The 22,752-nt window shown below is 36.0% G+C and overlaps 1 protein-coding gene across 1 annotated transcript; it reads left to right on the top strand.

Moving 5' to 3' along the window:
* The first annotated feature begins 9,363 nt into the window (after positions 1-9,363).
* LOC107752922 (nucleoporin NUP53-like) lies at positions 9,364-14,302 on the top strand. Its single transcript, XM_016568990.1, has 9 exons — positions 9,364-9,490; positions 9,819-9,980; positions 10,086-10,213; positions 11,535-11,589; positions 11,678-11,813; positions 11,943-12,012; positions 12,091-12,219; positions 12,791-12,946; positions 13,582-14,302. The coding sequence occupies exons 1-9, from the start codon at positions 9,478-9,480 to the stop codon at positions 13,657-13,659; spliced, it is 927 nt and encodes a 308-aa protein (XP_016424476.1). The 5' UTR covers positions 9,364-9,477; the 3' UTR covers positions 13,660-14,302.
* The last annotated feature ends 8,450 nt before the right edge of the window (positions 14,303-22,752 follow it).

Genomic DNA, 22,752 nt, shown 5'->3' with positions numbered 1-22,752 from the left:
TCTTAGAGAAATTGACAGTTTTCTCATTGGAAATATTAGCATATCACAAGTGTACAGGTACAGAGTGCTGCAGGGATTTTTGTAGGCCAAAACCTGGAAACTAGTTAGCATTTTAGCACTTCCGGGTTCCATTGTCCTGAATGGATTGGATTTTTGAATGGGTTTTTGGTTAAATGCCTGAAACAAGGTGTGTGGTTAACGCAAGCTCAAGATATTTTCACGTTTTATTCTACAACATAAAGTACATCAGTAATACCCCTTTCCTGTCTTGAAAAGGGCTAAACTACGGAGGTTGTCTGGGACATCACACCAAATAGGTAAACCTGCCAACTCACTATTTCACACTTTCAACTGTTTCACACTTTCAAACTCAAACTTTCAGGGAATATGGATATTCAATAAAGACTGAAAGAGTTGTCAGAGGCAGAATGGTGGTGCAATGTGCTGTAGTTCATTTATAAGCTTTGTTTAGATTTTTACTTCTGCTGATTGCATTTAGGCTTTAAAATTAGTTAAGATTATCATGATGAACAAAACATGTAAGAATCGTAGTGACCAAACTTTTGTTGGTCACTAAGCTTATTTTCTGCAGTAATCCAAATGCCAGTGGACAAATCTCTATATCTGCTATTGTACAGCGTGGTTCAATCAGTCAGGGTTTAGATGCTGAGTTTTATATTATTCTATTCTAGTGCAGGAGCTACTGGCCCTTTATGGCTTCATGGGTGTCAGTTTTGTCTTTCATGGAGAATGAAGGTGGGGGAATGTAATGGGGTCACATTGTCTGATTTGTCGGAGTCGGTGGTATAATGTGAGCTCAGTGCACATGGGGATTTGGATCTATGATTTTAAACTGCTGCAGGAGTCTCCGCTGGTGCACATTGAGAAACGTTTCATGGAGTCTTTTTGGTCTTTGGTATTTGAGTGTGATGCTTGTGTTGTGAAATGTTTCATGAAAGGAAATGTAAAAAACTCCTCTGCTGCAGCTCTCAAATCCTTAAGATGTCAGGTTTGATGTCACTTATGCCAAACGGCATGTTTTATATTGACTGTGATGCACCAAATTGTAATATGTATGTTTCAAAATGCACTAATGTGATATAAGAACCACAAGTGTACTTAAGTTTCCTCTCACAAATCTTGTATCACTTCAGAAGACAGTCAGATAAAGCTTTTTTTCATTTTTAGGAGGCTTGACAGTCACTGGTCACCATTCACTTTCGTTGTATGGAAAAGAGCTGCATGAACATCCTGCCAAAAATCATCTTCTGTGATCTGTAAAAGAAACGATACAGATTTGAAAGACATGAGGGTGAGCGAATGGTCAAAGGGGGTCAAAAAACCCAACTAAAAAACCAACAACAAAGCACTGTTGCCCTCAATGCCTAAGTGAGGTATGACAAACTTGTCAAATTGATGAATTCATTGTATGCCAACAGGCGGTTAGCCAGTAAGAGATTCAAACTGCTTTGTATTACATAAAGTTATTATGACAGACATCAGACCACTACTTATCTTGGCAGTGTAACATCGCTGGGTATCTGTATTCCCATCACTAGAGTGGTCACCACAGGAGCCAGTCCGAAAATCAGCCCACTTACCCAGCATGCCAATTCTACTCTCGCTAACAGACATATTACAGGAGGAGGTCTCATTATTGCACCTCTGACTGTGCAGCTGAGCTGATCTTTGAAATCTGGGCTTGCAGCCGATGGAAACCCCTGTGGCATTTCCAACATCTACACATTACTCATAACTTAATCAGAGTAAATACACCTGTATGGGGTCTCTAGAGAAATGGCAAAGAAAAACATTCCCTGTCAAAATCACTGACCTCTATAAATAATGAATAGATGGTAAATCCAAGATTAGAAAGGTATTTACCTCCTAAGGGAAAATGGTGTAGTACTAAAGTCACATCTTCTATTTTGCTCTGTTGTGATGAGTCAGTAAGTAAGGAAACATTTTGATGTCAAGTAACTTGAGTTATTCTTTTGTAGTCAGCCTAAATCCAGTGTATGAATGTAGCAATATTTCAAAATGAAAGGAAGACTGTTTCAATATTCATCAATATTCCTCCCATGTACCTCTTTCTCAAATGCCTGATGTTACATCAAAAATCAAGAACTGCCATTTCAAAGATTTCCCTTGTATGAAATGTCATAGCATTGACCTTCTTTGGTGAAGTACACTCATCTCTAGGGCCTGTCTGCCCTTCTTCATAATCTGGAACATTTGGGAAAGAAGCTTCACTGATTCTGTTTCTCTTGAGTGGAGCCTCTTGACTCCTCAAGCTCATCAGTGCATTAAAGTGCAGAATTAAATCCCCACAATTACCATGTAATATTTGACTATTTAGGTTGTTTTTGAGAAACGGTGGCAGATTGATGAAAGATGATTACTACACTTGAACCAGATGGGCCCTTCTGTCTGGGGTCCAGGAAGGTAGGTGTTAAGTGTAACTAAGCAGGAGAAAGCACCTCTAGGGTGACAGAGTACTTCTGTTCTCCTACACAAACACCAGACCCAAAGACAATCAAAAATGTCTGGTCTACTGCTGAAACTGCCTTCATATTTGTTTTTATTGTGTTACTATGCGCCTGTTAGTGTGTTCTGTTTGATTTGATTAAGTCTATCACTACAAACAAATTTACATCCGTAAGTATATACTTAGTTTGCATCTAAGTGTTTCTTTAGTATTGCAACTACAGTATACTACAAGCAAACTTTAGATATACTGTTAGTTTACTAGTTCTGTACTTCTAGATGACATTTTAGTTTATGAAAGTAAGCATACTTTCAATATTCTTGTTTCATAATTTTTCAATAAGTTTTCTTTAAGTGATCTTAACATCATACAGAAGCTTGTTTCTGCAACAATATATATATATATATATATATATATAAATAAAAAAAAAGCTTTCCTCCCCACACAATAAAAAGGTGATATTTCACAATTATTAATTATTTTTTTAAACTTTCGCTTTAATTCAAAATTCCGAGATATAATCTCAAAATCAAGAGATATAAATTATAGTTCTGAGATGAAAATTCACAATGACCTTTTTATTGTTTTATTCCGTGGCGGAAACAGGCTTCCATCTTATACATAATTTAATATTTATATATTATTTTTTTAAATTGGAGACCAAGTATACCTAAGAATTTTGTGTATAAAAAGTAGATTGAAAGTATACTTATTTTTAATTTAAAGAGGTATACTAATAGCACATTTTAATTAACATCTTTTTTTGTAAAGCTAGATGTGGTAAATGCAAGTTTCGGAGATTGCATCGTCCACCAGGTGAAAATCATATTTATTATTTATTTAGTCTGGCTGTTTTTAAACACATATGACATTAGAAACTATAATTTTTTTTGTTCAAAGAAATTTTATAATAACCTTGCAGCTAAAATCCCAGCTCCCTCTTAAATACTTAATTTCAATGAATTGAAAAAGCTTGTCAGTGGAAATAACTGTGAAGTATTTTTTCATATCTCCACCACAAGACTTCACATAAGAAATGCAAACAGTCATTATATCCTTACTGCATCAGACGCAAGCTATTATTGACTGTGCAGAATGTAGAACGACTTCTGTATATTTAACCTACCATGTATTGAGGAGCAATCAATATTTGTCTCCTCTCAATGATAAATGCATTTTTTCCTGCAGTAAATGAGGGGTTTGTGAAAGGTAAAACTGTGCAGTTCAGCTCTGTCAGGGTCCTGGAAATGTTCTGTGGCAGGCTGCTGAATAATACATGTTTAAATGCTTCACACGGAAGGACGACCCTGGGTGTCCCTTCATCACGAGCCTCCTACAACCACCTAATTACAAAGCACTATCACAGCAGCTGTATCCAGCATAATGAAATGTTGTGCGACACTAAACTGTGAGCAATTGTCTTTCCTGGGGAAAAGGGAGAAGAGTTTGCTTTTCCTTACTGAGAGTTAATACCTACTCAAGGGCTTTTGACAATTAAAAGGATTGTTTACCCATTTACCCAAAATTTATAATTCTGTCATTTAGGCTACTCACCCTCATGCTGTTTCTAATCTAATACTTTATTCTGGGAAACATAAAAGAATATATTTTATTTATTTAATGTTTTTATTTATTTATTTTTCTATCAGGATTTTTATGGGTGAACTATCCCTTTAAATGATTAACCCTGGGTCATTTGAAACTCTGGGTCAACATAATCCTGGGTTATCTTTTTTTAATCTTTTCAGGTTAACAGGTTAAGAGATTGATTGGACGAACGCAGCATGCATCCTGTTCTTGCCTTGCTCTTGCTCATGATTTGTGTTTAGGCTATACAGTATATTCCTGAGACTGTCCTTAATATACTTTCGAACATAACTGTAAGAATAAAACTGTCTCCTCTTCACTCCAACCGACACATTTTCCGTCACTGTCAGATTTAGATTTTTTTGTTTCGCTGAAACGAAAAACGAATAAAATTTTCTGTGACTGTTCAAAGCATATGAATATTTAATCTGGAAAGAACTGAAGGTTCATGTTCAGTTATTTTTTTTTGGTTGCTAAAATAAACTAGCCATTTTAAGGGGCCGTTCACACAGAATGCACTTTTGTATTCAACTGCGCTGCTTTTACTTTGTTTTTCTATGTAAACGTGCTAGACAGCAGTGTTTGGCCATTGCACCTGCATCCTTTGCAGCGTCTTGTGCATGACATGGCATTCTAAAAAACAAGAGCTACAGTTTTACATTTTTTTTTTTTTTTCTTTTTTAACCGCTTCACTCCCATGAAACATTGTGAATGACATAATCGAATCAGTCTCCTTAGCTTTCAAACAAGCCTACTATTTGCAATTTGCAATGCATCATGGGATTGTGGTTCTTTCCCTAATTAAAGCAAATTCTGCACAGAACCGATCACCGGTGATTACCGTGAGATGGATGGCAGTTAGAAATCTGTCCAAGTGTCGTCCAATTTGTTCTGATGTCATGCTGATGTCATTAATATCATTATTAACAAAGATTGTATGATCTCTATACTATCAGTATTTTAATGCAAGATATTTAAAGTGTACTTTAAGTATACTTGCAATCCACCTTTTTCCTGAACGTGGAAGTCTCGCCCGACTCATACTGGTACGATGCTTTACATTTCCGGTCTCTGGTGTTTCTAGTCAAATTAAACGTGGAAGTCTCGCCCGACTCATACTGGTACGATGCTTTACATTTCCGGGCTCTGGTGTTTCTAGTCAAATGAATGTATTTTCCCAGCCGATAATATAAAGTTAAACCCATGAAAATGGTTTTAAAAAGCACATGGCGCCATAGTTTCATCACTTTACAGTGTCGCAATGACTGTCTTTTTGGAGTAACTCACCTGCCATAGTTTAATGAGTGGGTAGGCCTATATGACATGAAGCTGCTGGAGGTCAGCTGCATTGAAAACACATGAGCTCACATATACAGCTCCCTGTCGGGGTGAAATTCGGGGGATTTTTATTTTGTTTTTCACACACAGTATTTTAACTTAAGCGCTGCAAGCCATGCTCGTTTTCTTTTGTCATCGTTTATGCAAGGCATACAGCACCAGACATGGACAGATTTGCTGGTACGCAAAACGTTATAGGAATTTCTTAAGTTTGCTATTACTGTGACAGCCAACAACAGCACAGCTTAATCCTGCGCACATTTTTATATTTAGTTATACTGAAAAAGTTTCATTTTAATTAATTCAGTCGAGCTTTTTACCCTGTTTTAACATGGATTTCTATGGAGACCGGAACATGAGAGCATCCAAACGGAAGTTAGAATCCATCATGGCGGCACTCATTAGTTACTTAGGAAAAAGGTGGATAGTTACACTTTAGCAGAATCAAATAAAATGTACTGTATCTTTAGTTGGATCTCAGCAATACTTAGGAACAATTAAAGTGCATTAAACAAAATTAGTTGTTCCAATTTAGCAGACTTTAAGTATACCAGTTTAGTATACCAAAAGTACAATTGCAGGGCATTTTTATTAAGCACATAAATATGTAAGTTTGTAGTATACTTAGCACAAAATAAATGTATTTAAAATACATTTTAGTATATATTTTTTACTAGATGTGTGATCTCTCTATGGACATGATAGTTGTATTTCTTTAAAAATCTAAAATACATGTCCATATTAAACTACAAGTGGGCATACTTTGGGTCTCTTTTTCATCATATTCATTTTTATATAAAAGCAGCAGAACTTAAATCCAGTTTATTAGCAACAAAGCACATTAATTTGAATCACATGATATCCAAATTTGATCTCGTATACTGATCTACTATGAGAAGTGAGAACTGTCCATCTTGACTGCACTTATTTCACTGTCCTCTCTTTGCAGCCGCTTGCTCATCTACATTTCGGGCAAGGCAAAGGTGCATTTGAAACGAGCCTGTTATCTTTTTGTCATATTTTCAAATCAAGTTTGTAATGACCTTGTAGCTGGTCGGTTTTGGTTCATGGTTCATAACTCTTGAACAAGGACTTTTTAAATATTTGTATCAGAAATATAAAAGAGAAAAATAATTCCAGAACCAAGGCCACTGAAAAAGTGGGCGTCACCATTACTATATACCTCGGCACTGTGATGCAAGGTTGACCCAGGGATAAAAGCAATGCCAAACCCCTTTCAAAGTATGAAACAAATTGCTGACAAGTATGAAACGCTGCTTTACCCAAGTTCAAAAGCTGGGTTTAACAGACACTAATGCCAAGTTAAACGTGTTTTACTGTCATGATACATTTAAAACAAAAGATGATATGCAGAGGGAGACTACAGGTTGGAAAATATAACAATTTATCACACAAAAGCACATTCACTTTTTCAATTGTTTGCACATGGCAACCGAAAATCCTCGCAGAGTAGCCTATCAAATATCTCCCCATCAGCAGAGTTTCCATAAACTCTTCAGCACATTTGGTGCTATATTTCACTCTGCTGACTGTATGGGGATCAGCAAGCTGACCTTGACATCTATTCTCTATCAGTTTCATTGTCAGAAGTAAAACGTGGCATTTTATGCAATCGCTGGACTATGACTTAGACAGGTACTGAGGAAGACACTGTGGTCAATATTGCAAAAGTCTCAAATGAACAGATCACTAAAAGTCTCACAGTAAAAACACAGTAATTTATACTGAAAGTTGTTTGCCTGGTCTTTAACAATACAGCGAATATTATTTGTATTTGCTGATATTTTTAGCCAGCTAAAGCAGCTCATATGCATCATATTCCACAAGCATGACCATCATTTTATTAGTCATTTTGAGTGTTGCAATGAACCTCTTTACTCTTTTAAACAGTAAACAGCCAGTTTCACAGTTTACCGAGGTCAAAAAGTACTCATTATGGTGTGACAGTCCAAGAGCATGACAGGGAATATAGCAGAGTAATAAAGGCAAGGCTGGCGCAGGCTGGTACAAGTCACAGGGAGCAAGCTGTTTGCATGCCTATTATCAGACAGCTTCATCTACATCTCAGCTTTATCTCGCTCCTTGATAACAGACTCTTTTCCAGGGTAGAATTCAGTGTGGCACACAATTCAGAACTACTGAAGATGATATACTTTGTGAAAATGAATGAATGTCACTGAACAGTTGTGAAATAAATGATTTGAGCAAAATGAAGTTCCACAGCGCTGTGAGCAACATAAATGCTTTATTACATGAGTTAACCTTTAAATGGGTTTCAGAAAATGCATGTTTAATTCTGCAAATATAATGCTATTCTAAAACATCACCCAACATCTTGGGATTTATGGAAAAAAGGAGCCCCCTGGTTGTCAATTTGTTTAAATAAATCAAAATAAAGAGACAAATGCATCTTTCAAATATGGCAATTTGCTTAATGGGTTTAGACAGAGCTGGCATGTCTCTCTTTATTTGGATGCAGATGACTGGCATCATATATTCAGTGTTGCTCCAGGGGATATGAGCTCAGTCATTTTACAGAAAACTCTTGCTCCCTCTGTCACTTTGTTCTGAGAGACATTGTTACTGTTGATATAAATCACTGAGCACTAATGAATACTTAGCATTGCTTTCAAAACCTTTTTTTATTTTGTACCACACACTCTTCCTTGGGCAGGATATAGTCCAATCATGCACTGATCATAATCCAGTAGTTCTCCATCTTAAGTGAAAAACAGGATAATGACTATTATTTAAAAAAATGATCTAAAGCATATTAAATTAAATGGATTTTGTGATGCATCTAAGGAAAGTGAGAAATTAACTACCAGAATTGATTTTCATGATCATTTCTTAACCCTTAATGAGGATATAATTTTCATACAAAATGACTCTTATGTCAGAAACTTTGATTAAAGTAGCACAACATTAATTCGTTAACATAAACTCTCATTCTATCAAGAATTTATGTCGAAATATTTTATTAAATCAGGGGTGGGGAACGTTGATCCTGGAGGGCCGGTGTCCCTGCAGAGTTTAGCTCCAACCCTAATCAAACACACCTGAACCAGCTAATCAAGGTCTCCAGGATGCAGTTAGGTATTTTTAAAGGGTTTTTCAGGGTTGGAACTAAACTCTGCAGGAGAGTGGCCCTCCAGGATCAACGTTCCCCACCCCTGTATTAAATAATATGCATGCATGACTACCCCTTAAAATGCATAAATAAATAATGGTATAAAAAGATAAACGTAATGTTTTCTTAATTTTGGAAATGAATGCTCCAGCAAGAGGAGGATGATTTTTAGTGTCCCTTTACTCTGGGAGGTCCTGGAGAGGAAAGAAACCACGTTGTGGAACAGGAGTGCCATCTTCAGATGAGTTAGTGTAAGAACAGTTAACCTGAAAAATTTGAATACAGCAATACCATTTCAAAGGTCTTTGTTTACAACAGATGCAAGCATAAAAAGAAGAGAAAAATAGAGAGAAAGAAAAAAAAATTAAGAATTAAATGTATTAATCAAAATATAACTTTTTAAAACATGCCTGCAAGGTTGCTTTTAACAATGTGAAACACCAATTTAGAACGTATTTGGCAGTATTCTGAAATGTATGGCGGTGTTCTGTCATTCAGAGCTTGAAAAACACTAAAAAAAGGACCTTAAATTAATCACGTAACGTTACTTAACGGGCAGACAGTGTGAACATGTCTTCTCCTGAACCTAAAACAATCCAGTTGCAGCATTTCACACCTCTTGTAGCTTATCCATACACTTCTTACTTAAACCAGCAAAAAAGGCATTACAATAATCGAGGTGAGAGAAATGTAAAAGCCCGAAATATGGTTCCAAAACTAAAAATCAGTTTCACGTTCTTTCCTGCAGGGGCGCGACAGAAGCGCGCGCTGGTGTCGTGAAAGCGGAAGTGGAGCGCGCTTGTGCCATAAGAGCACGCGCAACTTCCGCCTTGTTCAAAAAAATTTGCGCTCCCGTTTATTTGGTAAAGCAGGACTAATCTTCTTTCCGTGGCTGCCGTGTTAGTGACCCAGTATGGACATCCAGAGTAAGTGTTCGTGTATTACAGCAGTCATGTATTTGTATATTGATATGTAACGTTAGGTTGAGTTTGTAGAGACGTGCTTTAATTGTGGCTGTGCTCATGTGACCGGTAACTTACAATACAGCAGAAAGCCATGCGTTTTATCAGATTTAGAACAACTAACGTTATACAATATCAGCGTATGCGGGTATTTTTATATATTTAAAATAAAGTGACAAACCACTGAAAGTGCATTTATTTGTATATGCTCCTGATTGCCCGTATATGGTTTTACACAGTAATTAGCAAGAATTATTAACACTGAATTTACCTTTTTGATGTATAATAACAGGCATTGAACCAATGACACTCGGCTCTCCAACCTCCCCCAAGCCTGGGGCTCAGTTTTTACCTGGGTTTCTGATGGGAGACCTGCCTGCACCGGTCACACCTCAACCCAGGTCTTTTGGGTTGACAGGGGGTGGGTCAGAAACAAGATCTCCTCTTCTGGCAGGTAAATACTTATTATCATTTTACTGCATTTTTCTAATACCTTAAGGAATTATGAATAGGTCCAAAATGGCACAGAAGTTAGACATTTGATGCTCTCCTCCATCAGGTGGGTCTCCTCCACAGCCGGTGGTCCCAACGCCTAAAGACAAGAGTGGAGCCCCTCCAGTCAGAAGCATCTATGAAGACCTAAACGGCTTCGGTGTGGGAATGTCACCTCTTGCTGCTCGCAAACAAGTGAGAAGTGCAAACAAATTATTCAAATAATTTTTTGGATTCAGTCAGTTTTTATGTAACAAGTATAAGTTTTTTATGCAACCGGCCACTGAAAAGGTTTAATTATTGAATCACTAATACTGAAGAGAAACGACCAGCCCTCATCAGATATATCATTGCAGTTTGAAAAGTTTATTTAGGAAATTAACTGAAGGATAATTGATCTTGTTTACCAATACTGCATGTATTATTCAGATTTATACACACAGGAGAACTTATGAACTAAAATATGCCTAATACACAACACATGAATTTGTTTTTAACCTTGATTTAACATTATTGAATTTGGAGTATTTTAAATGAGCAACCACATGCTCAAGATTAGTAATTTGCATAAGACATGTCCAATCATCTCCATGAAAGGGCTTTCTACAAGTTTTCTTTCCATCCTTTCGTCACTCTCAGCAAACATAACGTTCTCGAATGCCATCCTCAAAACCAGTTCAAACAAAATAAACCCCTTTTATAGGGCTGCACGATTATGACAAAAATCATAATTGTCGATTATTCCCTTGAAATTGTAATTGCGATTATTAATTACGATTATCACAGTTTACATTGAATGATGTTCATACCATTGTTTGAAGCAACTGCATGCCATATTTTTATATGAAAATAAACAAGCTGAAAACACTAACTGAAAAACGTTTATTGCTTTTCTATATTACGCTTCAGATGTCAACTATACATTGGATTGGTTTCTTTAAATAATATAAAAAAAGTACAAATATTCATGGTATTATAAATTAAAACAATGGAAAAACACTTAAGATAATCTGTAGAAAGAAAAACATACACGCACAAGCTCTCAGAATAATATGTGGACTTTGAAAGATTAATTGTTGCTTTGAATGATAATGTAATTGTGGCATCTGTATTGTAATCGTGATTAGAAAATATAAAATCCATCATGGATTGAAAATATAATCTCAACATGGATGTAAGGCCACCTAGAGTATGTAATGTTTGCTTGTTGTTCCTAGATTTTTTCCCCCTCAAAAATTTTGAATACATTTTAGTACAAAAGTTATTGGTGAATCATGATTTGTTTGTCAAAACGTTTGTATGTTGACTTCATTTGTGTGCAAGGCCAGTTAGTGAATAAGACCTTGTGTTTTGATTACTATTGCTTGTGTGAGCATATGTTTAAGCAAGTACACACTTGACATTTATTTTGTTATAATTAATGTAAGAGAACCATTTAAAACGTTTTTCTTTTTAATGAGATTTTGTCCTCAGCTTCTAAAATAAATAATAATTATTATTATTTTTTTTTTTACAGCCATTTGCTGGAGTGCGCACACCGTTGTCTGGTCTACCAGGGACGCCAGGAACCGGTACATATAATTTGTTTAATTACTTATTAAATGAGGATGGTGCTCTGTCTTAAAAACAGATGCTTATTTTTTTATTTTTGTTTTATAGTGTCTAATTTATTTAGCCCCGTGGGGCAGCAGAGGAAAACAACACTTTCCCCTGCTCAAGTAGATCCATTCTTCACACAAGGAGATGCTCTGTCCTCGGAAGACCAGCTAGATGACACCTGGGTCACAGTGTTTGGGTGTGTTTAGATCATGTATTTATTTATTTTATTGTTCCATTGTATTACATAATTAGTACAAATATGATGTGTCAGGCTATATGGCGGCCATGTCTACATGGCATCAATTTTATATTTGTTTGTACACAGGTTCCCTCCAGCTTCTGCATCATACATCCTTTTACAGTTTTCACAGTATGGAAACATATTAAAACATGTGGTAAGTACAGGCAAAGTTTTAGCATTGTAGACTGGCTTATGTATGATTTGTATTCCATAAAAGTTTTTTCATTTACAGACGTCTAATTCAGGCAACTGGATGCACGTTCAGTATCAGTCTAAACTGCAGGCAAGAAAAGCTCTCAGTAAAGATGGAAAGATATTTGGAGAAGCCATAATGATTGGCGTCAAACCGTGTATCGATAAGGTAAGAATATAGACTGTAAAAAAACATGGACGTAGTGTCCGTGACGTCACCCGTAGGTTTCTGAAGAGCATTTTTGAAGCCTAAAGCGGGCGGAGCAGACCGTCGCCATCTTGGCAGCGCGTCACCACGCATCACTCCTGGATAACCGAAAATGGGCAAAGAGGGGGGACGTGGATGGAGCTGGTTGCTGAAACCACACCCACCTAGCTCGATGGTAGTGACAGCAGCGGCAATCCACCTGTCACTCAAGTGGCCACGCCCTTAATTATGCTGAACTTTAAGGCTTAATATAATTTAAACGGATGAGTTTTAATAAGGCAATTTAATAAGGGGGGGTCTATGGGATTGACTCCCTTTTGGAGCCAGTCTGTAGGGGCCAGTCGATGAATTGGCGTTTAAGTTACTTCTGTGTTGGTTTCAAGAGAGAGACCGGAAGTTTGGCGCTTGGGTAGGAAGCAGAAAAGCAGTAATTCCCTTGTGAAGACGAGCATGATAGATGGAAAAGTCTCTTGGTTGTAATTGCAACAGTGGTAATTTTACATTGGGAGTGTTTTTTTTTTTTTTTGGTCAGAGTGTAATGGAGAGTTCAGACAAGAGCAGCACTTCCAGTTCTGTGTTCACACCTCCAGTGAAGGCTCCCGGCACCCCCAGTCACCCTCTATCAACTCCCCGATCTGTCATGAGACCCCTCAGTGCCGCTTACAAAGCATCCAGCAGTGACTACCAGGTATAGTTGACCAGTAACCTTCCACCCACCCACTGCTGGTAAAACCACACGAATAGTGCTGAACAAATTAATTGAAATAAAACTGGCAAAGTCTTTAAAAGCTTAAAAAAAAAAAAAACTATCTTTGCTATTTAGGAGTGGAGGAGCATATTATAAAACTACACACGGAAACGCAAAGGTTATCAGCAAGGGTTACTAATTAATTTGGGCAAAAATATTAATAAAATAAAATGTATTATTATTACTACAAAAATGTGCAAAACCAAGTCTGAATAACTTTATATTGACAGTAGAACTTAGTCAAAACCTAAATTTGGAGATAATGGGCGTCTCACCCGGTTGAACATGAGCTGATATATTTGTGATTTTTTTTTTCTTGCCATTTGGATATCTGTGCAGTAGCAAAAGTTTCATATTTCAAATTGCAATATTTGTCAAAGTAATTTCTGTATTATTTTGAATAATGGAAATATAATGGTGGGAATATTAACAATAATTGGTGTATTAGAATCTAGATTTACAAATGTTATTTAAAATGATAGTTACTGGAACGAATTGAAATGTGCTGTAAGGAAAAACAATTTAATAGAACAATTTGTGAAGTGCTTGCTTTTTTGTTTTGTTCTGATTTGTAGGTTGTGTCAGATCAACAGACACCAAAAAAGGATGAGAGTTTTGTATCAAAAGCAGTGGAGTATATGTTTGGATGGTAATCTTTCACTCACAGGGTCCTGATGAAAAAGCTCTGAGACCATCAACAGCCTCTGACGTGTTGACATTGCTCTAAAAACTGACATTGGGTTTTCTGAGCACAAGCACTGAGTGAATAGAAAAGCACTTTCTTTGCGGATTAATTGACTTTGCGTGCTGTTTTATGGAAGATGGACTCTTTGAGTGTTTCACATGGACTGTTCTCAGCTGCTGGGTTTGGAGTTGTGTGTTTTGAAGTTAGTCCCTCCTGTCTGTCCTCAAAATCATACAGACTTACCAACTTAATCATAAGCATTAAGTGTTTCAGGTCTTAACAAACATGCCAAAAGAGAGTTCTGTTGGAAATTTAAGGATCCAAATCATGACACACTTCCTCATGGGACCCTATTGTAGAAAATCTGAAATTCTTGCCTGACATAATTCATGGTTATGATCAGCTTTCTCTGTTTATGTGTAAGAATGGATCTCATAAGAATATCATTGACACCTATAGCTTTTTGAGATCAAGGCCTTAATCTAGGATTTTTTCATTGGGTTGTATACCTCTGTTTTTGTGGGTTTTCAATAACTTTCAGTTATTTTAATGGGACAGAATCAGTTTTTTTTAGAAATGTCTGAATTTGAAAATGCCTCTACTCTTTAATAAACACTGTCTGATTAGAAACTGCAGTTTGTTTTCTGTAGTTATGTATTAAGTATTTGTATTAAATTATTAACTAGGCAATATTGAGGCTATAACAAAAATTACACAAAATAGCTCCTTCAGAGACACTTTTTGCCTTTTGTAGGATACAATTATTGATTATTTTGTTAAATTTACAGTAGGCAACTTTATTTACTATTTGTGTCCTCTAAAAAATCATTTGTGTAATTTGATTATATGTCCATAATGTGGAAGTCGTTATCTGGAAGAAACGTCATCCAATTTAAAACAAATGGGCAAATTCATGGCTGAAGACTTGGACTTAGTATTATTTGATGAGTAAGAGGTTGACTGTTGCATGGCATCATAAATTAATGAGCATCTGGTGATTTATTTTTTCCCCCTCAAATGCAGGCTGTTTCCAAAATGGTCATACAAATATTGTGAATAAGTGTTTGATCCAGTTTATTCTTGTCTTTGTGTCAGAAACCTGACACAATTTTGAGGACTTAAGACTCGACTTGGAAAGTATTAAAATACTTGACTTTGACCTTCTCACAGTCTTCATATGGGTGGATGCAGAGGGTTTGCAATGAAACATTTAAAGTGAATTTAACAAAATAACTCGACTTGGAAAGTATTAAAATACTTGACTTTGACCTTCTCACAGTCTTCATATGGGTGGATGCAGAGGGTTTGCAATGAAACATTTAAAGTGAATTTTTTTTTTTTTTTTTTTTATGTCATCTTGTTACATCTTTCCTTAATTTTGCCCAACCCTGCTACTCATTAAGAATTTGCCCCATTTCATGTTCATGAATCTTGATTCTCAGTTCAAATTAAATTACAACTATAATGTAAATGTATATTAAAATACAATATATCAAAAACAAAAAACAAATCTCGGTTCATTTCTGAATGCCACACAACCCTGCTGTATACAGCAGTTAAAGAAAAACATGTTGCTGTTAAATAGAACTCTGGACAAAAACCCTCTGGCAATGTGAGAGAAGACCGCAATCTGAATGCCTTCTAAAAATATAGCAGCTATAAAACTATTTGTGTGTTGTGTACATGTAGTATTCTGGTAAGATTGGTAACTACTTTAGGGAACGATACTCTAGCTTGGGGCCTTAGGGCTTGTCCAAAAAAAACCTATAAAGCTGCAGCATGTACTTCAACATAAAATAAATTGAAATTCATTTCATATGGGGTGAGATGTGCTAATAAGAACAAATTGGCGTGCATTGCCTTCACTGCTTAAACCTTTTCACAGCTCAGCATATTGGATACATGTATTGAATTATTGATTTTATATGGTCTTGCCTTATTTGCACTAGATTCTGTTTTCAAATGTGACACGTATAATAGAATCCAATATGTAATTTTTGGCTGAAAGTAATTTGTAACTTGACATATAACTTTAGCCTTTATTGTAGATTATTTCTTGAGCTTTGGTTCCAGACTCAAAGGTTAAGACTTGTAGATGGAGCATTTTTCTGACTCTTTCGTTGACCTTCCAGATGACCCTGAGACTTGTTTCAGGTGTCTGAACCTCGCTCTGATCAGGCAGCAGAGGTCAGGCAGGGTAGCCAGCTGGATCCCAGATCAGACACATGGCTGAGTGCTTGCTAAAGGTGACACTGAACGGCTCTCTGGAGGTGAGGATGACCCTTGCTGTCAGAGACTGCCAGTGCACAGCTCAGGTGATATGCTCAGAGATGCACGCTACCCCTGGGCCTGTTTCAGATATAATCCATCCTGATTACTGCTGTTTTTCCACCGGAGGCATGATTTAACTAACCTTGAAACAGGCTTATTTTTGTGGCATGTTGTTTGTGGCTTATTTTTATTTTTCATGCATAAATGAAGGTGTAGTGGTTGGTATGCTATTGAAGCTCTCAGGGTTTAATTGACCTCACAGGACATCAGGGGCCGATCTCGATGCAATATTTTAAATTTTTCAGAATGAATGCTTTCTGAATTAATAGCGCATAAAAAAGAACCGCAAGTTATATGGTCGTTTCTACAAATATTTCTTTATGCTGTTTGGTCCCTTCGAACTTGAATGTTCACCTAAACATAGCAACACATGAACACAATGTTTTCAGAGAAACATTTACTCTTGTTTTGGATGTACAGCAGTGCAAGAAAGCAGCCACACTACTCGCATGCATTTTCCAGCTTGAACCTAACTGATTTGAACTAAGATGGGATGCTGACCACTAGATGGCAGCGTGTTCATTTATTCATTTTTTTTAAGCATAAGTAACTTTCTTTAAGTTTTTTTGTTGTCTTCAAGAAGTAGCGCATTTATTGGGTTTGATCCTTAGGAGCAGTGTTTATCGTTCTGATAACTTACAAACTACTGTAAACTTTGACTTATTCATTTGAAAGTATTTTATTACACACACATGGGATATGGGATTGTTAAATGTGCGGGGCTTTTGGAATTGAATTGAACAACTTATTGTTTATGCCTAAAGATATGATAGATGCACATATGTTCTTGAAAAGTGCTTGTGCATTGCTGTAATTTTAATGTAGACAATTTGCACTGCTGACATTATTAATTGAGTCTCCAGTATAATAGTGCCATTTTAAATCTCATCAGCTGACTGACTCCCTGGCACTGATGCAGCATCAGACATAAACATCCCGCTTTGAGAGGTACATGCAGCCTAATTCAAAACAGGTCAGGATGCAAGCCCTCTTAGTCACTGTGTAATCTTTTATTAAAGAGATCAGGAAGGAATTAAGGGAGACCTTGGCTGTGCAATAGGATTTATGCAGGTCCTATTAGACTTATTAATTTATAGTTTTAATTAAATTCTGGAAATGCATCATTGCTGAAAAGTAACCTGATATTGGATAATCTGGGTGTGTAGACTCACAGGGCAGGGTGCATATCAATAGCGTCTCCAGTGAAAAGGCCACAGCAGTATGGACTATTTAATGAGAGGAGGTGAATTAACTCGGAGTGGGATAAGGGAAGAGGAGAGCCACCGTGCAATGAAATGCTACTTTATTTGGCACACAATGGAATAAGGGCCGGAAAAATCAATGATAATATCTCCCGATTACAATCATCAAGGTTTACATCTCTTTCAAAATGCTTCTTATCAATTCCCTTAAGAGCAACAGCCTGTGTGAAGGATCAATACCATGCTGGTGCTGTGGTTTTACTTAATGCTTTCAGCCCTGGGCGTTTGGTGCGGATGTGTGTGAACGCATGCAAAGGCTTTCCTGCCACATTAGAATAGTCTTGTTTTCATTTGGCTCTAAGGAGATCAAAATAAGGACGGAGGGTTCTTCATGCAAAGCGTTCTTATTCCAGATCACATTCAGATATGGACTAATTCTTCAAGAGGTTCTCCATGATTTGAGAGTTTTTAGATCTCTTGGATGTAACCATTTGATAATAAAGACATTTGGTAATTCACAAGAGTGCCATGGTCATTCTGAAGTATTCTTTGAGGTTCTCCATGATTGTTGATGGAGGACTTCCTCCTCATGTTCCCAGTGTGGAGAGGGAATGAAGGATAAGAACACTGCCAAAAAAATGTTGTTTTAATCAAGATTTTTGTCTTGTTTTTATCTAAACAAATATCGAAACAAGATAAATTTACTTGAGAACTGAACGTTCGTAAGATAATTTCAAACAATGTTTCACTTGATGTTTTTGTTTTTAAAGTCTAATATAAAAATAATTAGTCTTTAAAGTCTTTAAAGTATAATATCATTATTAATAATAATAATGATTATTATTATTATTATTATTATTAAAATACGTTAATATTAAAAGACATTCTCCTCATGTTCCCAGTGTGGAGAGGGAATGAGGACTAAGAAATTTACTTGAGAACCAATCTTTCATAAGGTGGTAATAATAATAATAATAATAATACTTTTTAATTATTTTATAATCATAGTTTATTATTATTACTATTATTGAGTATATTTAATAAATATTAATAATAATTATTATTGTAATACTTATCATTATATTTATGTATATTTAATAATTAATAATTATAAATTAGTATTATTTGAGACTTAAAAGACATTATTAAAATACTTTAAAATACATATGAATAATTATTATTAGCAGCCCAATTATTTTTGTTGTTATTATTACAAAAATGTATCATTTTATTATTTTTATTATTAAATGTATTGTTAGATTTATGCTTTAAAAAATTGTCAATGTGTTAGAAATGCAAGAGTGGTTGTGGGGGTCTATGGGCTGAAATGAACTGACGAATGCAGGTTAAGCCATGCGCAAACATCAGCGGACTTTATCAGCACACACATTGGCTGCTGACCGGCGCTCCTGAACCGGGGCCCTGCACAGAGATTCCTCTCAGGTGTTTGCAGGGACCGTGATATGATGGGACTGGAATGTGAATGAAGCGTCACGTAGAGTCTATGCTCTTGTCAAGCAGGATTACGCTCTGATGTTGACAGCCGTGGGTATACAGAGAGCATTGTTATTTTGAGAGGAGATAGTGCCAAACTTGGCTGCAGGTTGTTGACTTGCTCTTGTTTGTTGATGTAGTATTAGGAAAGTAGAACCTTTGCACTTTAACTAATCTACAGTTAAACCTACATTTTCACAGATCTGGACTGAATGCTTGATTCAGTGACCGCATTTAGTGATTAAATATTTGTGAATAATGACTGTTGCATAGAGCAACACTTTAACTGAATTTAACTGCATTTAGAAAACTGTTTCCTACAGCTGTGCTTTTGTTCTGTCAAAACTAACAATATATCAGTAATAATCATACACTGTAAAAATTACTTTTTGAAGTTGTAATGTAAAATAAAAAAAATTTGAAAATATTTTACGAGAAAATACTGTTTCAGTCGGTCTACTTAAAATCTTCACTTTTAATGCAATGTTACTTTCTGTTTCTTTGTAATTATTTGTGAAATTTACTAGCAATTTCTTAATGAAAATAGTTTATACACCACATTTACTAGTGTAGTTGCATGTCCATTTATTTTGTAAATAGCTGCATAATAAGGATTATGTATATCAAACTATTTATAAAAAATATAATAATGTCAGCTGCTCAAAATCAACCCCTTCACTTATTATTTTTTTTGCCAGAAACATTTATACCACAAATATTTCATAATATTTTTTATTACATTTTGTTACATGTTATTGTATATATTACATTTCATAATATTACATGTTTGATAAACGTTGCGTGCATTTTTATAGTAGTTGTTTTCCCAGTGACTGATTCTTTTATTTGGACTTACTTTCTTCTGTGGAAGTCCAAAGATTATTTTTTTTTTTTGAAAACTTTCATGGCATAAATGAGAACCAAAAGAGCATAGCTGTTAAATTTCAAATCACATACTGTGCTCTTAGGGGTTCTGCGCCGGCAGAGCAACAGGCATTGAGATGAATGGAAATACAAACAGATGGCTCTCTTTAGGTATTACAGACATCCTTGGTACCGTTCATTTCTTTTGTGTAAAACTTTTCAAGAATGAAAAGAAATTACTGAGTGCGCATTTAATGAAAGCTTAATAAGATTTTCCCTGCTGATAGAAATACCACTCTACTGAATAATGTGTATCTATTTATTTTATAATGATGCTCTAGTTCAATGTTCTGTCTCTTTTGTGTGTTATTAGTTTAAATAGCATTCAAACATCTGATATGAAGATGTGCTGGTGATGATGGAGCTCGAAGTTCTGAGTCATTTACACGCCACACATTAAAACTCAATATTCTCAGCCATATTAATGAGTAAAAGTACCAAACAAGTTGAGTCAGAAAAGCTGATCCCTTCTTAACGTCAAAAGCTTCAAATGTCAACGCTCACCCCTCCTGAGCTTCCCCATTTATCTCCATCTCAGCAGCCTCCCGTTCCTGTCACTGGAGTGGCAGCAAGATACTGCTTTGGAAAAAGTCAGCAAGGATAAAAGAATGAGAGAAAAAGTGACTAAGAACAGAAATAAACAAGTGGAAAGGAGAGAAATGGAGTTAGAAGGAAATACAGAGAAGGACAATAAAAAGAGATTATTGAAAGAAAGATAAAGCGAGAAAAAGATGAGCAGTGTCCATCTTTTCAAGATTCCTGGGTCCCTCAGGCCTTTGACAATAAGTGGGACACCACTGAGTCCTGCACTTTCTAGGACTCTGTGTGTCTGAGAGTGTGAGAGAGAGAGAGGAAAAATGGGAGCCTATTTTCTTGGTTGCGAGACCTCACGCTGTCATTGTGCACAAATTCAAAATGCTGAGAGAGAAGTATACAAAAAATTAGGAAAGCGATAACCACAGATTGCCTGAACAAAGAGCAAAAATATCAGTGGATCTGCAAAGGAAAGCAATAGGATGGTTTTCCAATTATATTCACTCCAGCATTCATCTCTATCTGAGTTTATGTAATTTCTGTTCATTGTTGGTTACTGAACTGATAAATGTTCATTGCGACCTCTGAGAAAACAACCATAATTTGGCCACAGTTCCAAAATCTTAAAAGGGACCTTATTCTAGAATTTTGTAATGTTTATATAATGCTCACTTACAATGTTATTCAAGGTTTCTTGCGCAAAGGTGTGGGGTTTCTTGACAATCTTTTCAAATTTTTGTATATTTGTAAAGATATTGAGTAGGACTTTATATATAGTATATACACACACACTACTGTTCAAAATTTAGTGGATGGTACGATTTTAATTACAAATTAAGATAACTGTTTTTGTACTATTGTAATATATTTCAAAATAGTATTTATTCCTGTGATGCTAAAACAGAATTTTCAGCATCATTACTCCTTCAGAAGTCATTCTATTATGCTGATTTGCTGCTCAAGAAACATTTCTAATTATTATCAATGTTGAAAACAGTTGTGTTCAAAAATTCAAAAGAACAGCATTTATTTGAAATCGAAATCTTTTGTAACATTACAAACGTCTTTACTGTCATTTTTGATCAATTTACCATTTCCTTGCTGAATGAAAGTATTAATTTCTTTCAAAAAAAGAAACACTTAATGACCCCAAAACTTTTGAATGGAAAAGTACATGTTTAGAATCAAACATTAGTAGACAGATTGATAGGATAATAAACCTCTTGAAGTACATTTTTTTTTGTTTTTTTACATTTTCAAACAAGGCTTTGTCAAGCCATTTTTCAAAGTTTGTCTTGACAAAGTTTCTTTACCTAAATTTTATATTCAAATTCACATTAAAATTCTGCATACTGTTTTTGTTTCCTCAGGGCCAAGTTCCTGATAACTGAGTAGTTGTATTATGTAAATGTGTTCAGTCACATGTTAATGTATTCATGGGTTAGTTTCCATACAGTATATGGTCTTGGTGGACTGAGGGGGGAACTTGTGATTGCTATAGTACGTCTAGGACATAAAATGGTTTGATTTCAAAAACCCATTTCCCACGGTTTGACTTTAATATACATGTTTTTCACCATCACTGAAATAGGAAATTGCACTATGTGGAACACTGAGTCTCTGATTGACACATCTGACTGCACTGGATGCGGGCAGCTGTACCCTCTTACCAACCAGCTGCTGTCTCTAGTCCTCCGCTGCTCGTGGAGAAGGTCACAGTCCTCACCATTCCACATCTAAAAGCACTCTGAGCCTGCATTTATGTCCTTGGAGAAAGACTGTTTGATGTCTCTGTGGTTTTTAGAGCTGTTTTCACTTACAAACCCTGAAAACATTTTCGAAATGCTTCTTTTATCTGATAATTGTTCAGGTTATGAGACTGTCAGTGCTACAAGAACCCACTGTACTCAGATAGCAGATACTAATGTTTATCAGATGAGCTGAGAGGAAGTCTAAAAGAGTTTGTGAGCTGATTTATGGGCTGACTTCAGATATGACATTATCTTTTCCCCTGTCTGATCACCTGAATGACAAGTGACACCGACTCAGGGGAATGTGGACTCGTAGACTTCACCTCAAAGTGTGCGCATCTGCCAGAACCCTTTCTGTAGCCAATCAGTCATATGTTCGTTTAGCCATAGTCATCCTCACTAAGGGCCCAGGCTCCTTTACAGACACGTATGAGAGGTGGGGAAGGGTGTTATGAAGAGATTTAAAAAAATGATATATCCAATTGATTTGGAGGAACAGCTATGAGAGAAGGAGAATTCATTCAGAAGCCAAAAACGCAGCCAAGTCGATTGGATGGGTGGTGGAAGATACTCTCCAAAATAAAATGTTTCTGTACACTCTAAAAAATGCTGGGTTGTTTCAACCCAACTTTGGGTAAAATATGGACTAACCCAAATGTTGGGTTAAATTTTTTAATTACATTTTTAACCCAAAAGTTGGGTTAGTCCATATTTGACCCAAAGTTGGGTTGAAACAACCCAGCATTTTTTAGAGTGTACATTGATTATGATTAAATGGTATTTGTCCTGCAGCGTTATCATTCGAGGATGCGATTTCATAAACCT

The sequence above is a fragment of the Sinocyclocheilus rhinocerous genome, unplaced genomic scaffold (assembly GCF_001515625.1).
Source record: "Sinocyclocheilus rhinocerous isolate Xijiao unplaced genomic scaffold, SAMN03320098_v1.1 scaffold1252, whole genome shotgun sequence".
NCBI classification, from domain to species: domain Eukaryota; kingdom Metazoa; phylum Chordata; class Actinopteri; order Cypriniformes; family Cyprinidae; genus Sinocyclocheilus; species Sinocyclocheilus rhinocerous.
The sequence above is the reverse complement of the archived record's forward strand: the minus strand, read 5'-3'. Positions and strand labels throughout refer to the sequence as shown.